Below are 15,439 nucleotides of genomic sequence, written 5' to 3'. Positions count from 1 at the left end.
AGTTTATCAGTCAGGAAGACGTATTCACAGACTAGGAATGAAAAAAGCCGAACCCAAGAGGCCCAGAAGGATCCAGAGAGTATGCATAATAATATATATTCTTAAAATATCCAAAAGTCTTGCAATGGACAAGATCCAATGTGGCTTTCTCAGATTGTTGGAGCTTTGTAGGATCTGCTTTGGGTAGAGTTCTCTTTTAATGATGTTCTTCAGCCCTGGATCACTATACATAACAGGAATGCTGCGACATTTAATACATCAAAGCATTTCTGGTTTCCAATGCATGCTGTAGCGGTTCTATTATGTCAATGGCATTGCTTAAGGTATATATCTGAGTAGTATTTGAGCCAACAGCAATGTAGTTTTTTCCTTCTAATTGAAAACACCTGCTGAACACAATAAAACTTCAACCTTTATGCAGTATATTTGAAACACGTTCAAAAGTGAAGGAATAGCTCTGTTCAGTAGTGAGAGAACAGCTTAGTAGTGTCAACGCTGTTTCTGAAATACATCAGTTGCAGTAAACTTTAAGGATACCTTATACTTGGCAACCAGCAGGATTCTGGGACCAAAAAATAGGACAAAATCAAGCTTGATTTAACCAGAGTGATACTAAAATTGTATTGCTACTGGATGAGAGACTTCCTTAACCAAACATGTTTGCAAGACCTGTAATCAATTTTAAAGAAAGCTGCCTACAACAGCTAGTGCAGTGAATGCCAAACAGAATTGAGTGTCGGGCAAGAAAAGTGGTAGATATAGGCAAAAAGGTGTAGGTGTAAATTGGTAAGCATGAAAAGTCATAAGTTGTTATACATGCTCTTCAGCCCATTGTCTAGTGGCTATATTCTGTAAGAAACAATGATGATTGCACATTGTTGACTGATAAGACAGACGAGCTAACCAATTTAACACACTCTTCATTCAACAGTCATGTCGAATAGGATGTGAAGTCATAGGCTAATTACCATAAAACACAATTGTAGACTTTCTTAATAGTTTCCAGCAGTGAATGCACTTCACTAAGTTTCTTCCTGGTGGTCAGAGACCAGGTTCCAGCATGATTTTTGCTGAGGTGTATTCGACTTGAGAGACTTTTACAGAATATTACGAAACTTTTAGCTGATGTGGGGAAGATAACATTCCACAAGTTCAGAGGCACACCCATCATCCCGCTATTTAAACAGAAGTGAGAAGGTAAGTCTATGTTAGTTATAAAGCAATTTCCTGGATCATAATTTTGTGGAAATGCCCTACTTAGATTAGCCTAAATTGTCACATCTAGTGCGCAGTTGAGAATTTTTTGTCCGTGGATATGGGAAGTGTGGAGCTACTATCAGTATGCTTTGTACTGCTAAGCAATTTCAGAAACAGGAGCAAAATGTGGATCTTCCGTGTGCCTTTCTGTTCTCACAAGGGCTGGTGATACTTTCACCTTTTGGAAATTTTCTGGCCGGAATAGGTTGTCCTGCAAAATTGCTCCAAATGTTTCATCAGTCTTCTGAGGGCTATGACCGTAGAAAATAATGAGCTTCCAAACATTTAGGTGTCTCTAATGAAGTCTAATGCACTGTCTCCTGGCTCCTATTTTGTGTAGTGTATGCAAATGTTAGGACACCTGGCAGACAATATGTTTCTCTGTTTACCATCTGCAATGAAGTCTTGGTTCAGGACTTAGTTACTTTCTCATCCATGTTACTTTGTTGTTTAAGAAGAGGAAGAACTGAGCATCCTTCTTCAGGAATTTCTAAAAATGTGGATTTTACTGTTGATGTAAAAAAGCTAGAATTCATGTTTTGTCCTGCTTCAAGGAAAGAAACCTAGTTTGCCACCAGGGATCAATACTAATGAATATTCCCTTTCAATGTCTAAGTCTGTGTCTAGTTAATTTTCTATCAATTAACATTACAAGTGCTTCTGAATTGTGAAATAAATCCAGACAGTTGAATGTCAGGAGAGCTGTTCAGGTGCTTTCAGTGAGAGTATTAAGAAGCAAGAACATTTTTGAATGACGGCTTTAGCATTTCTGTTACATATGTGAGATAGTTATTGCTTTAGGAAACTCATCATCAGCTAAGGTGTTGTGGTGGGTTGACCCTGGCTGGAGGCCAGGTGCCCACCAGAGCCGCTCTCTCACTCCCCTCATTCACCAAACAGGGGAGAAAAGGCATAACGAAGTGCTTGTGGGGCGAGATAAGGACAGGGAGAGATCACTCACTAATTATCGTCACGAGCAAAACAGACCGAACTTAGAGAGGGAATTCATCTGATTTATTACTAAGCAAAACAGAGTAGAGGAATGAGAAATAAAATCAAGTCTTAAAACACCTCCCCCCACCCCTCCCGTCTTCCCGGGCTCAGCCTCACTCCCGGCTTCAACCTTCCCCCCCTCAGCGGCACAGGGGGACGGGGAGTGGGGGTTACGGTCAGTTCATCACACGGTGTTTCTGCCGCTTCTTCATCCTCAGGGGGAGGACTCCTCTCATCGTTCCCCTGCTCCAGCATGGAGTCCCTCTCACGGGGTGCAGACCTTCAGGAGCAAACTGCTCCAGCGTGGGGTCCCCCACGGGGTCACAAGTCCTGCCAGCAAACCTGCCCTGGCGTGGGCTCCCCTCTTCACGGGTCCACCGGTCCGGCCAGGAACTTGCTCCAGCGTGGGCTTCCCACAGGCCACAGCCTCCTTCAGGTGCCTCCACCTGCTCCAGCATGGGGTCCTCCACGGGCTGCAGGTGGAATCTCTACACCCCCTCATCCTTCCTCCCTGGGCTGCAGGGGACAGCCTGCTTCACCATGGTCTTCACCACGGGCTGCAGGGGGATCTCTGCTCTGGCGCCTGGAGCTCCTCCTCCCCCTCCATCTGCACTGACCTTGGTGTCTGCAGAGTTTCTTACATCTTCTCACTCCTCTCTCCGGCTGCAAAAGCTCTCTCTCTGTAAGTGTTTTTTTTTTCCTTCTTAAATATGTTATCACAGAGGCGCTGATTGGCTTGGCCTTGGCCAGCAGCGGGCCCGTCTTAGAGCCGGCTGGCATTGGCTCTGTCAGACACAGGGGGAGCTTCTAGCAGCTTCTCACAGAAGCCACCCCTGTAGCCCCCCCGCTACCAAAACCTTGCCATGCAAACCCAAAACAGGTGTCTTTGAAAGATCTTACAGATTCAGTGGAGGCATGAGCTGCCAGATGCATAGTATCTAAAATAAGGATGCAGAGTTTCTCAAACAAGGATGCAAATTGCAATTAAAATAGACTGACCAACTCATCTGATGCCATTCTTCCACAGAAATAAATTAAACTCGGTAAGCTTTATTTCGTGGTGGCGAGATCAGTCTTTAACCAATCTACACTTATTGATGTGGAATTTCTATTGACGTGTGGGTGTATGACACTTCTCAAGGGAAAAAAAAAAACAGTATGAAAGATATTTATGCTGGTCTAATTGCATTCTAAACAACTTGTGTCTTATTAGCTGAAGGAAAAGGAGCCTAAAGCAAATTCTGAAAAGAAAAATTATTAGGTCAATCTGACATCTGCTGTGTGGGAAAACATTCTTTGGGAAAATGTGACTGTACAGCTATCTGGGAATCTCATAAACAGAATTAATCCTAAGCATTTGTTTGCTGTCATCAACAACGATGGTGGACCAGCAGTAGTATTTAACTATGCAGAACAAAGAACAGCATAAAAGCAGGGAGAAAGTCTAGGATGGTTACTTTGTTTTGAAAGTTAGGAAAGTGAATCGTTTTCTGCACGTTTAGTGGGCTGAACCAGCTCACTGTGGGGTAGAACAACATTATTGCTGGTGCAAGGGGTTTGATCTGCAAACTTGGTGTACGGAGGTGGGGAAGCCCTTGAAATTTAGTTCTGTTCCCCAGTTTTCTGTTTTTTCCAGTTGTAGTATTAGTGTGTGTTCATGCTCAAGTTAACAAGACATCACCATAAAGGAGTTTATAGCATCAGCTAAACCAGGGTGTTTGCTAGATTACTGATGCGTGCCTACTGCTTCTGGAGGACAAAATTACCTCTTGCTTGGATTGTGTGCTCTTCTGAGCTGCTCCCATCACTCTGCTTCTGACTACCTGCCTCACGGTGCATCAGGCCACCTAGAGAATCATGGTGTTAAAAATACACCTTGCAACAGCCTCGACTGAGCAGTACAGCCAAGTTTATGTGGGTATAGTTAATTTTTTTTTTCAAGAGTTCATCACTTTATTTTTGAAACTGTTAAGAACAACGTTGGCATATTCAGAGTGCCAAAACTAAATCATACACATTTCTTGTACTACTCTGTTAATAATTATGTCAAGTATCACAAAAAATTAACAAGATCCTCCTAAAGTCTGTGAACAGCAATACCACCAACAAACGAGATTGAGAAGGTGACACTTATTCATGTATCATGGTTGATTGTAATTGATGTCTAAAGAAAAAGAACCCCAAGTGAAAAGTTTCTAGTGGCTGGAGCATTTGTATGATCTCTTTCACAAACACTTGCTTTCTCCCAGGGTGTTTATTTCCCTCAGTGCAGACACTAATAAGGCAATTTCCCTTGTCTGGCTGTTTTTCCACACAATATGTCATAATATATGGGGACTTTTATATCCAAGCACAGAATTTTTCTGTGAGATTTAACTCTATAGCAAGCTGCTATTTATTGATGTCCTTAATGTCTCTGAATTTATTTTAATGGTTAATCTGTTTCTTTAAAAGCTTCATATTTTATAGGGATGGAACTTGATTTCCAAACAAGAGATTGGGGTGTGTGTACGTTTTAAACAAAGAGAATTCATAGCTTTTAAATAAACAGGACTATGCAAATTGAGGGTATTCTTCATCAGCCCCCTATTACTTTCATATATTAACTAATCCTATATTTTGGCTAATTTGTTCATAATAACTGAATTTCAAATCTTATCTGTGGGGTTCTAATAACAAGCTTCCCAAACGCTTTGTTTATCTTTCTTCTGGGGGGGGGGGGGAAGGCATATTGACTATATCTTTTTATTCTGAAAAAGTATTATCTCTAATAATTCTTCCATGAAACTTATGTTTATTGAGTACCATAGGTGTTATTTTTTCCTTCTTGATCTGTTAGCATATTTCTTTTAATTTCTTCACAGAAAGAAATCAAAAGCTTTTGATTTAATGCCTATCTGTCCATTTTCACATCTTGTACCTGGCAAAATGGACCCAGAGCTGAATGGCAGCTTCATATGTTACCTTTATACATTGTCTTAATAAAAGAATGATTCCTTTATTATGAATAAAGGAATTAACAATGAATCGCAAGGCAGGAATGACACCTGTGTATCTCATGTTATACGAATTAAAGCATCGTATTATATATATGTGTGGGAAGTTTCATGTTGGGTTGATGGCATTTGTAACATCTCGCTCAGATTATGAAATTGCATTGCCAAGGATCTCTGAGAATAGGAAGTCATTAATTGGTCTTTCTGATATTGGAGCATTGAATTTCTTTTTTTTTTTATGGTGGACCAAATAGGAGATTATGTAGACTTTTATGCTGTGTGGTAAGCTTTAGATCTGGTGCATTTAAGCTATCCTCTGTCTGTCATTGGAAACTGCAGTGGCAGTTATGTCTCGCAATGATGTGAAAGCCATAGGATTGTGATGTCATTTATGCTAGTTACATTACTAGTATATTAGTATAAAAAATTAATTTGTTCCAGCAGAGGGAGATCACTAGTATGATTTACCCATGCTTTTCAGCATATACGTACATGATTTGGGTAAGAGGATGCAGGGTTGAAGGTAATTTGAAAAAATGAAGGTTTGGGGGTTTTTTAAGGATATGAAGTTATTCAGGGTGCTAAAAGTACTGAGTAACTGAGAGATAAAACAGCTGACAAAGTTAATACTGATAAATGCTGGTGACTTTACATGGAGGAAGATGTTTCTAATTTCACATATACAGTAGTGGGCTCTTAATTAATTGTTAGCGCTCTGGAGAGAGACGTTGCTATTACAGAATACAAATATTTGAAAATATCAACCTAATGTTTAGCAACCATCAAGAAATAGGTAAAATGTTAGGAGTTACTCCTTTCAAACAGAGAGCAGACCCTGAAATCATCCCTGTGTCATTCTGTAAGTCACTGTTGTGTTTTCCTGAGCTGCAGTATTGCCTGTAGTTCTGGAGTCCTCAGCCCGGGAGGGTGCAGAGGGACAGAGGAGGTAGGAGCGGTGAGAGCCGCCAGCAGTGCCGAGGGGCTTGCTTGGCACCAGCAGCAGACCAGACCAGACTTCTCAAGCCAGGAAAGGTTTTCATGGGGTGAGAAGCAGAGAAGGGCTGGTTTGAGAGTTTTGTAGAATCACAGGCTCCATAGATAAGACGAATAGAGGTTGTCAGATAAAATTCATAATGTGCAGATTCAAAATAAAATACAGTTTTTCTCATAATATGTATTTAAACTGTGGAACTCAGAATGTTGTGAATGCTGAAGAATGATGTCTCAGGTTTAAAAACCAACCAATCGACCAAAATCTAACAGCCCTCCTACTCCCCTGCAAGTGTGAGGAAGAAAACCTCGTCCTAGTCTTTTAAACAGAAAGATATCACAACTGATTCAAGAAATTTGTGATCCATTGGTTACTGAAAATAGAGTATACTCCAGGGAAAGTGTCGTGATGTCACCACTTGGTTTTCTTTTGTTCATATTTTCTATTGCTCACTGTTAGAAATAAGGTAGTAGGGGGGATGGGTTTTGAGTCTAACTTTGGCTGTTCTTGTAACTGGTATGTAGATTTGTCCAGTCAAGGAAGATTCTATGATCACTGAACATTGCTGAATGCATGTTACGCATCACATTGCAAAAACCAGAACTCCCTTAAACAGCTCAACTAAGTTTGTCTCCATGTTCTGCATGTGTAAATTACTGGTATATCATTCAATTGGTGGTAAGAGAAGACTAATATTCACTTACAGTTGTGAAATATGTTATTTTACTTGGTATCACTCAATTTTGACGAGAAATCAGTATGATTACTGAGAGTTCTTTCATTGGAAATTGAGTCTTGAATAATTTTTTTTTTTTTTTTTTTAGACAGTGCTTTTTTTTCTAGCTTTATTGTTAAAAAGTTCATCTTAAATGGCAAGATAGGAAGAGCCTTTGCTGGTGATAACATTGAGATACTTGTAAATGTGCCCTTCTCAAGGGGCACCTTCAGATGCCTTCTTCACCTGGGGATGATTTTAGAGGAAATATAGTGTGTCTGCTGTTAAGCAGCCTAGGTGATGCTATGTCTGTGTCTGAAAGAGATATCAGAAAATCCACTCAATAGAGATATATCAAAATATGTGTAAATTAAGGGCCACAAATATAAACATATGATCTGTTTCTGTGAAATTAAATCTATTTGGTGACTTAAAATTATTTTCCAAAGCATAGTAATTTGATTCCTAGTATGAAATAAAAGGTTACAAATAGTTCCTTTCATGTTTTCAGAAACAGCTAACCACCTGGAGGCTTGTAAGGGTGTGTTTCAGCTGCTTTCAAGATTATATTTGAACTGGAAGTTGGAAACTCTTCCTGTGGCAGATGTATTCATGCTGTATAACTGCTTTCCCTTTATTTTCCAGAAATACTACTCAATGTTTTAGCTAGTGCTTCTGTATTGTACCGGTGTGTATTTTTGCATATTAAAATTACCAAAAATATATGAGTCTGCTTGCATTTGAAAGGACAAAACATTATAGAGAGAGTGTGTGTGTCTATATATATAATACAAAACCTTGTGATCTATGTGCTTTTAACGTGTTATGCCAGATGTTGGTGGCATATATTTGGTATCAAAGGGCCTTTACTTCTCAGACTGTGCAATACTAACAGTTGCCTTACTGAATTGGAATATAAATGTAGGAGAATGATGCAGGACTTATTGGCTTAGTTGGTCTGTGAATTGACTTATGAAATGTAGGAAATTTTGTATTCTTATTAAATCAGGACAGAACTCTTGAATACTTTATCCAAATTTTAATTCATTTTTAGATTTAGAAGTTTAAAAGACTGTAAATGCACACCAGTCTCAGGATATTTCACTTACTTTACTGAACCATGTTAGAAAAGTTTTGTACAAAGGTGCAAAAATTGTTTGAAGTGTGGTGTCTTGTTCTTCATTCAGTCCAGAAACTTCCCCAAGCGCCTAATTGTTTGTTTTGTTTCCTCTTAGATGAATCGACTCCTAAAGAAGTCAGCAGGGTAAGTGCTCCTCTCTGTCCCCTCTTAAAAGAAGTGTAGTCTCTGAGGCCCACTGTTCAACTGAGATGATTTTTGTGCTGTCTCTGATCACGATTTGACTCTATTCCTTGGACATAGCGGATCTCCAGAGAAAAAAACAAATTGGTGTACTGACTGACTGGAGAACAGTTAATAAAGAAAATAAATATTAAGAACGCTTGATTGGCTGTAAATAAATTAAAGAATGTTTTGCATTAACAAATTTAGAGTTCTCACAGTGCTATTTTTGTGATCCAATTTGAAAAAGGTACTTCACGGAAACCAGGAAAATCATGGGACTTTGAGCTTAGGCATAACAGCAGACTATTTAATCAGTGCTACTGCCTCAAGAGATGGCAAGCATAAGAGGAAACAAGGGAAGGACTATGCTCTATCCAATAACTCCCTTTGAGATGTGCTGTGGTACAGATGAGCTAAATTCTTTAATTTGAAATATTTTGCAGTGTACTGTATGAAATGTAATGTAAAATCTTAAAAATATCTTCAGTAATAAATTCTAAACTCCAGCCTAACACCTGATTGACACTGTGTCCTGCAGAATGTCAGTCCATAGTTGAGGATGATTTAGGGGGATCTGTTAGATACTAGTGCCTTTGCTGGGAGTGACAAAAGATCAGGACAGGACAATCTGTTGCCCTCGGATGTGCCCAGTCAACTTGAAGAACCCAAATGTTATTTCATGTAAGATGAGGGAGCCACTTACAGCTTTATGAGGTGGAATCATAGTCCTGTTTTGCTCCTCTTCTTGAATGTCTTGCATAAATTATTTCATGTTCCCAGGAAAAGCATGATAGCATCAGACATGTATTAAAAATAAGGCTGATTGAAAGACTGCAAAAGCTGGCTGGGTGGTCTTGCTGTCAGTAGAAGTCCTTTGGAAAATACTCTGATATGGAAGGAGTGGAAATGGGCTGGTAGTGGAAACCTCAGTTTGGTAACCCTGGGAGCAGAGCGCTGGCACGAGGGGGAACTGAAGTTCACCTCTTATGAGACTACAAAGAAGAGATTAAATGATGGCTAAAATGAATTTATTCAGGCAGAAGTTCTCCATATACGTGATGCGCTGTGGATGTATAAGGGTATTGAGAATTTAAGCAAAAATTAGTATGTTTTAGTAACTTATTAATTTATAACACATTTCTGGTCGTCCCTTAGTATTCAATAGCTGTGGCAGTTGAGTAAATACCTATCAGTGCAACCAAAGGTTATTGTTATTAGTGTATCTGTATATATTTTTATTTCAAAATAACTGAAATTTCAAAACAACTTTATTTCAAAAAAACCTGCCTAAAAATCTCAGAAGCCGTAATTATTTCTGTGGAAGAAAGTTCCTTTTAATTGTCTTTGAATATGGTAAATGGATTCACGTTTTACCTAAAACTCTGTAAAATGGAGTTACAAAACATATCTAGGTTACCACATTTGAGCTATTTAAGGCAAAAGAAGCAAGCTCTGGAACCCTGAAACCCCCCTGAGTCTGCCCTGCCAGTCCCCCCCTCTGTGTCTTGGATACGCTGATCCAGCCATCTCAGCCCCTCAAAGCCATATATAGTGACTTTTTCCTGAAGATGGACAGGATGTCACTTCAAGTCCTGGGGTCAGTGTGGTGCAGATGATACTTCAGATATTCTTAAGTAAATGTTTTCTCCCTTTGTTTTTTTTAGCTATCAATCATTGTGCACTTGGTGTGTATACCGTGTTACATTACTTTTTTTTTTTTTTTTGAAGTACAATACTTGAGGGCACTCAGTAATGCACCATACTACAAATGAACGTGTTTGTTAGTTTATAGTATTTTTGAATAATGCCATATACAACAATGTAGACCATTGTAATTCATCCTCTTTCTTCAGCAGCAGCTCCTCAGCTGCCAGTTTAATTAAAATCTGAACATAAATTAGAATTTAAATTAAGAAAGTTCTGTATGTGAGTAATCTTTTTCAGACAAAAAGACATGTTCATGCTGACTGAAGAATTATGAGTTTTAAAGTCATTAAGTGTTACATGTTTAATTCCTGAAAATGTCTGCAAGAAGCAGCTTATATCATAGGAAGCAAAAATAAAGGTTAGTGAAAGGAAATTTATTGCAGAATTAAATTACCAACTGGCATGCTGAAAAAAATGTGGTTTTCATTGCTGGATTTTTTTTTTCCCCTATCTTTCAATGTTGGGCAGAGTTAAACCGCCAAAACGTTCATAGTCATATGCTGTGATGTCAGTTGCTTCAATAGTCTCCTTTTCTGTTGTGCTTACACAGGACAACAGAATTAAATTGGGGAGGATATTTTTTGTTAAATTTATTTAATCCCTGTCTCCCTGAAAAAATCCTCACCTTTTTTCTTTATAAGCATGCGAGATTATAGGACTGCTCTAGGGGCTCTAAATACTGAAGCTGTATTTCATTTGCCTTTTTTCTTTTTTTTTTTTATCAGCAAAATGCAGTGGGATGAATGGTGTCCAGATTACGGGGGGAGGGGGGCGGGGGGAGAAAACCAAACCAAAAACTTCTTGAATTATTGGAAGGAAATTTCAGTATTTGCAAGGGTTTGTATTGCAGTTTCACATTTTGAAAACTGAGGAAGTTCTGAAAAATGCTGTTGTCTAGGAACTGCATTTTTAATCTTTTGCCATTTTTAGCAGCTTAGTAGAAAAATGAAAATAAAGAAGCAATCTTGGCTATCAGGGTTACGTTGCATGTTTTTGAAACACTGAGAGTGTAGGAGAAACCTTCCACATATTTTAAATTTTGAGATTTGTAGAATAGAAAAGAAACATTTCAAAATTGATTATTTTAAAATCCGGTCTACTAATGGCAATTTTATCAATATTTTGGTGTTCAGAAGTTATATGTAAAGATCTCCTAGACTGGCCTGACGTAGTAGCTGATGGGTGGGGGGAAAAAACCCAACAGATTTCCCAATTCCTGTAGACTGCTTTTGGCATAAGAACAACTCTGGTTACAAAATATCTTATGAGCATCTGTGAGCAAACAGTGAACCTGTGAACTTTTTTCTACATGCTAGATTCCAGTATTTATGAAATATATGTAACTGGGGACAGAATCTCCTTTTCACATGATGCAGTATTGGGAACATCCTTGGAAATGCTGAGTTTCTTCTGCTTACTTATTGTGCAGATGTGCGTTGGCTGATCCCATCCATCCTAGCTACAGAAGCGGTTTTCTGGGCAGAGGGATTTCAGAAAGAAAACCAGCTATTGAGCTACTTTGATGAAGAAAACTTAAGCTCAATTTTAGACTTTGTTTTTGCTGCTTTATCTGCAGAAGAAATGAAAATAGAGGAGTGTGAGTTTGAGCACTAAGTGCATATGTTTTCATGTACATCTAGACTAAAGATATATTTCTTTGACAGTATTAGTGAAAACCGTGTGCATTGGAGACATGTTATTCTTTTCAGTTGGCAAAAATAACCCCATTCCTACATGAACTATAGCCAGGATTTTGTTCCATGTGCTGCTAACTTTCCCATGATCACTGTGTGCTCTTTTGTACCTCAGATTCTGAAGTTTAAACAAAAATACTTAATGTTCCTGATACGATCACGGCAAAATTAGCTGTTGTTCATTTTGCTTAATGACTTTCCATTCCATGTTTACTTGAACAATACTTCCAGTGAAGCTGCATTTTGGCAACTACCTTTGCTTTGTAAACTCTGGTGATGCCAACAGCAATTCACTTTGCAGAAGTTTACCGTATAAACACCAGAAAATTATTACCTAGCAAGTGACTAGCTCATTTACAGTACTTTATTCTTGGAAACAGGAATAATACTTTAATCCTCTGCTTTCCTCTTTTTGGACTTGGAGCTTTTGGCAGCTGCCTTGGCACCAGCTAGCACCCAGCACAGTATGTCACTGACAGTTACAGAATTAGCAAGTGTGTTTTCAGTAAATAGTTGCAGTAATCGCATGTATCTTCACCGTGCAACTGATAATAAAAGTTTGGCCTTTTAATGACACGTTGGCAAAGAAAGCTTAATCTTTGTAGTATTTCCTGTTAAAGATGGGATTTAAATGTTTTTGCGCACTCCCAGAACTGAAGACTGTGAGGAATTAATCAAAAAGTTGGGGAAACTAGAACAAACATATATATTCAGCCTTTAGAAGTGGTGCAAATGGCATTGCACCCATTGTCACGAGAAGACGATGCTTGTATAAGCTGATTTCTTTATAAAGAAAATCTTGTGGATACTGCAGGAGTGATAAGCAACAGTGGTAGGAAAATGAGGAAGTTTATTTTTAATTTTGTACATGATGTCTTTAGAGTACTTGCAAGTCAACTATTAGGAGGCAATGTGATTTTATAAAAAGCTTTTTAAAAAAGAGGAGCAGTATTCAGCCTTGTCAAGTTAAAACGAAGCTCATTATGCTGTTTTATTATATAATCTGGAGAGGTGATATAATTGAGAGATTCATGCAGTTTTATGAGCCTTACAGTTAACAGCTTATATGGTTACTTCTATATAATCATAATGTTCTTTTCTTGTAAGCTAAGCCTTTGTTTTTATTATGTATTTTTCCTATTACTAGTGAAGCAATTTATTTCAGAGATACCATTTGATAACAAGGAAGGAGCTGATGGAAAGATTAGAATTGGATGCCAGTGAATGGGAGCTATTTGGCAAGAAGCTTCTCCTAGGAAAGGTGTTCACCATCTCTCCAAGGCTTGGAAATCAGCTACGTAAACAGATTGGGAAACGCATGCCTTCAAAATTAGTGAACCCTTTCTGTGCAGAGTGGGGGCTGGCTTGCATCTTTTGACATAATAGGGCCCGTCCTGCCAAATGTCATCTCATGTTTTCCCTTCTTTGCTTTTGTCGTGAACAGTGTTTGATGTGCGAACAAACAATTCATAAATACCTGTGTATGGTACCGGAATGCTAAACTTTATTTACCGAGCAAGTTCTAACCCATGTCCTCTCCAGTCAAAACAAGAAGAATAGACGTCAGACAAATGCGTGTAGAAGCAGTTTTCTCTGAGGCTATATGCAAGCATTAAAATTACTCACCTCAGCTAAGTCTGCTCTTTATAGCTTCTTGCTTTCTAGTGTCCAAGTTGAAACAAAGCCGGTTACTCCAGCCAGCCCCAGTTACCTCTTCTGATTTTTTGAGGCAGAGAATTTTCTGAGCTTCCTCTCCAAGCTCCCTGCTCCTCTGAAAGCCGGCTCTGCACTGTAAGCTTGCTTACCATGTTCTCTCTGCTTTTATTTTTCAATCTGAGGGTTTGATATCCTTTGGCTCAGCATTTCCACCTTGAAGCAAGCAAGCAGTTTTACTCCCTTTCTGTAGGTTTTTTTGTGTGTTGGGTTTGGCGGGTATTGTTTTGTTAGTACTTTTTTTTTTTGGGGGGGGGGGGGGTGGTGGTGGTGGTGGTGGTGTGTTGTTTGCTTGTTTTTTAATTAAGTCCAGAACCATATTTTTGGTTCTCACATGTGAAGTTTAGACATGTTTTCACTGTTATTAGGACACAGTTATCTCTTAGTTATCTGTGCCCAAAAATGTGAAACACTAGTTTCCGTGCAAGATGTGAACTAGCCATCAGTGCAGCTAAACAAGGCAAAATATCGCAGCCAGTGAAAGTACCAGGTCTACAGAAGGTAGCGGCACACGTAAACTTACATATCAAACATGTACACAACCTAACTTATGTACACATAAAACCGACCTCAGTAAAAGTTTGTGTCCTTTTCCCAATTTTATTAGTTGGTTTAATTAAATGTTTTGGCTTTTTTTCTACAAGCATTTCTTTCTTTTCACACATTGGTCATCAGAAATGCAATAACATTACTATAATTAAAATCCAATAATTTCTTGCATTTAAAGAAGTAGGTGACTATTGTGATACTCACAGGTCTGGCCTTTTTTGTTTTTAAATTAGTTGTTTGAATACTCATTACGGTAAAGTGTGATGACACATGGAATGAATGTTCTAGGTACTTTTAAACAAGACATCTCTTACAAGGCTGCCTTTGCCTGCAAGGGCTGGATTTGGTTACTAATATGTTCCTCTCTAGTTATGCATTTCTTTCGGGGAATGGGGAAAGAAAAAAAAGGAAAGCGGCAAGAATATACTTCCGTGTAAAAATTTGCTTATTACATAGGCAAATAAAGTAATGGACCCAAAGTTCTTAAAGAAAATACAGTATTTCTTTAAAAAAGATGCAGTAATTGAGTATTGATGATCTTCCCAGAAAATAAGTTATGGAGGCAACCAGAAAATGATATAGAGCGAGTCTCTCAAATCAGAGTAGTAACTGTGGATCTGGGATTTTCATAATGTTATCTGACAGGAAGGGAAAGCTGATGTGTTTCAACAAAAGACATCAAACAATTTAGTTTGCTTATTTATTTTTGTGACTGCAATGTTTGTTTTTAAGAAGTACAAAAGTGTTGCTGTTGGGAATTCTTTTTTTGTAAAGCAGGTATCAATGGCGTTGAGAACTTAGCTATGTTAAGACCAGTCTCTTTACGCTTCTGGTCCAGTATGAGCATACCTAGCATGAAACAGGTTTAGACTGACAACTCAATTGAATGTCAAGCAAATGTTCAGATCATTAAGACTGCAAACGCACGCACTTTTTCTTTTGATTTGAAGTGGTTTTTTAGTTCCTCTTTACATTTTTTCCTTGATGACTCTTGTTGCTGAGACTATAGTTTTATAGGAAAGAAAACTTGTGTTGGCTGGAAGTTTATCAGGAGATTTTTGTCATTTTGGGTTTAGCAGTTGCTTATGTTCTGTAGTATACTTCATAGAGAAGAGAGTAGCTGTCAGTTTTAAAGAGAAGACTGAAGAAGTTTGGGTACAGGTTGTTGTCACATTTCAGATCTCATGACTTAGATGTTTATGGTGAAATCCAGCCCCTACCTAAGGACATTGTTTTGTATGAAGTGCTGTGCAGAAGCACTTGGATTCAGCATCTGCAAGTCTTGATGCTGTCATTAACAGGTTAATTTAGGTTGTCTGATGAAGTATTAGCTGGTTATCTGAAATATTACCTGATGTAACCAAAGATAGAGTAGGCGTTTTGAACTCCCATGTCTATATACAATCTCCTTGGCCTATGTACATCCTTTATTCTTAGTGATTTTGTAGCCTTCAACAACTGAGGCTCCTTACAAGAGCCTCTGTTTGCCCCAATGGATCCTAGTCCTGGTCCAGGAATTGC

At 38.5% G+C, this 15,439-nt stretch overlaps 1 protein-coding gene across 4 annotated transcripts in view; it reads left to right on the top strand.

The window, feature by feature from the left end:
- The window catches only part of PDE10A (phosphodiesterase 10A), a 383,571-nt gene that overhangs the window by 290,379 nt on the left and 77,753 nt on the right, over positions 1-15,439 (top strand). For all 4 annotated transcript variants that reach the window (XM_054819188.1, XM_054819187.1, XM_054819185.1 and 1 more), the window contains one exon: positions 8,188-8,216. In XM_054819188.1, coding sequence (XP_054675163.1) covers positions 8,188-8,216 — 29 coding nt within the window. The remainder of the gene's footprint in view (positions 1-8,187; positions 8,217-15,439) is intronic.

This window comes from Grus americana, chromosome 3, assembly GCF_028858705.1.
Source record: "Grus americana isolate bGruAme1 chromosome 3, bGruAme1.mat, whole genome shotgun sequence".
NCBI classification, from domain to species: Eukaryota; Metazoa; Chordata; class Aves; order Gruiformes; family Gruidae; genus Grus; species Grus americana.
The sequence above is the reverse complement of the archived record's forward strand: the minus strand, read 5'-3'. Positions and strand labels throughout refer to the sequence as shown.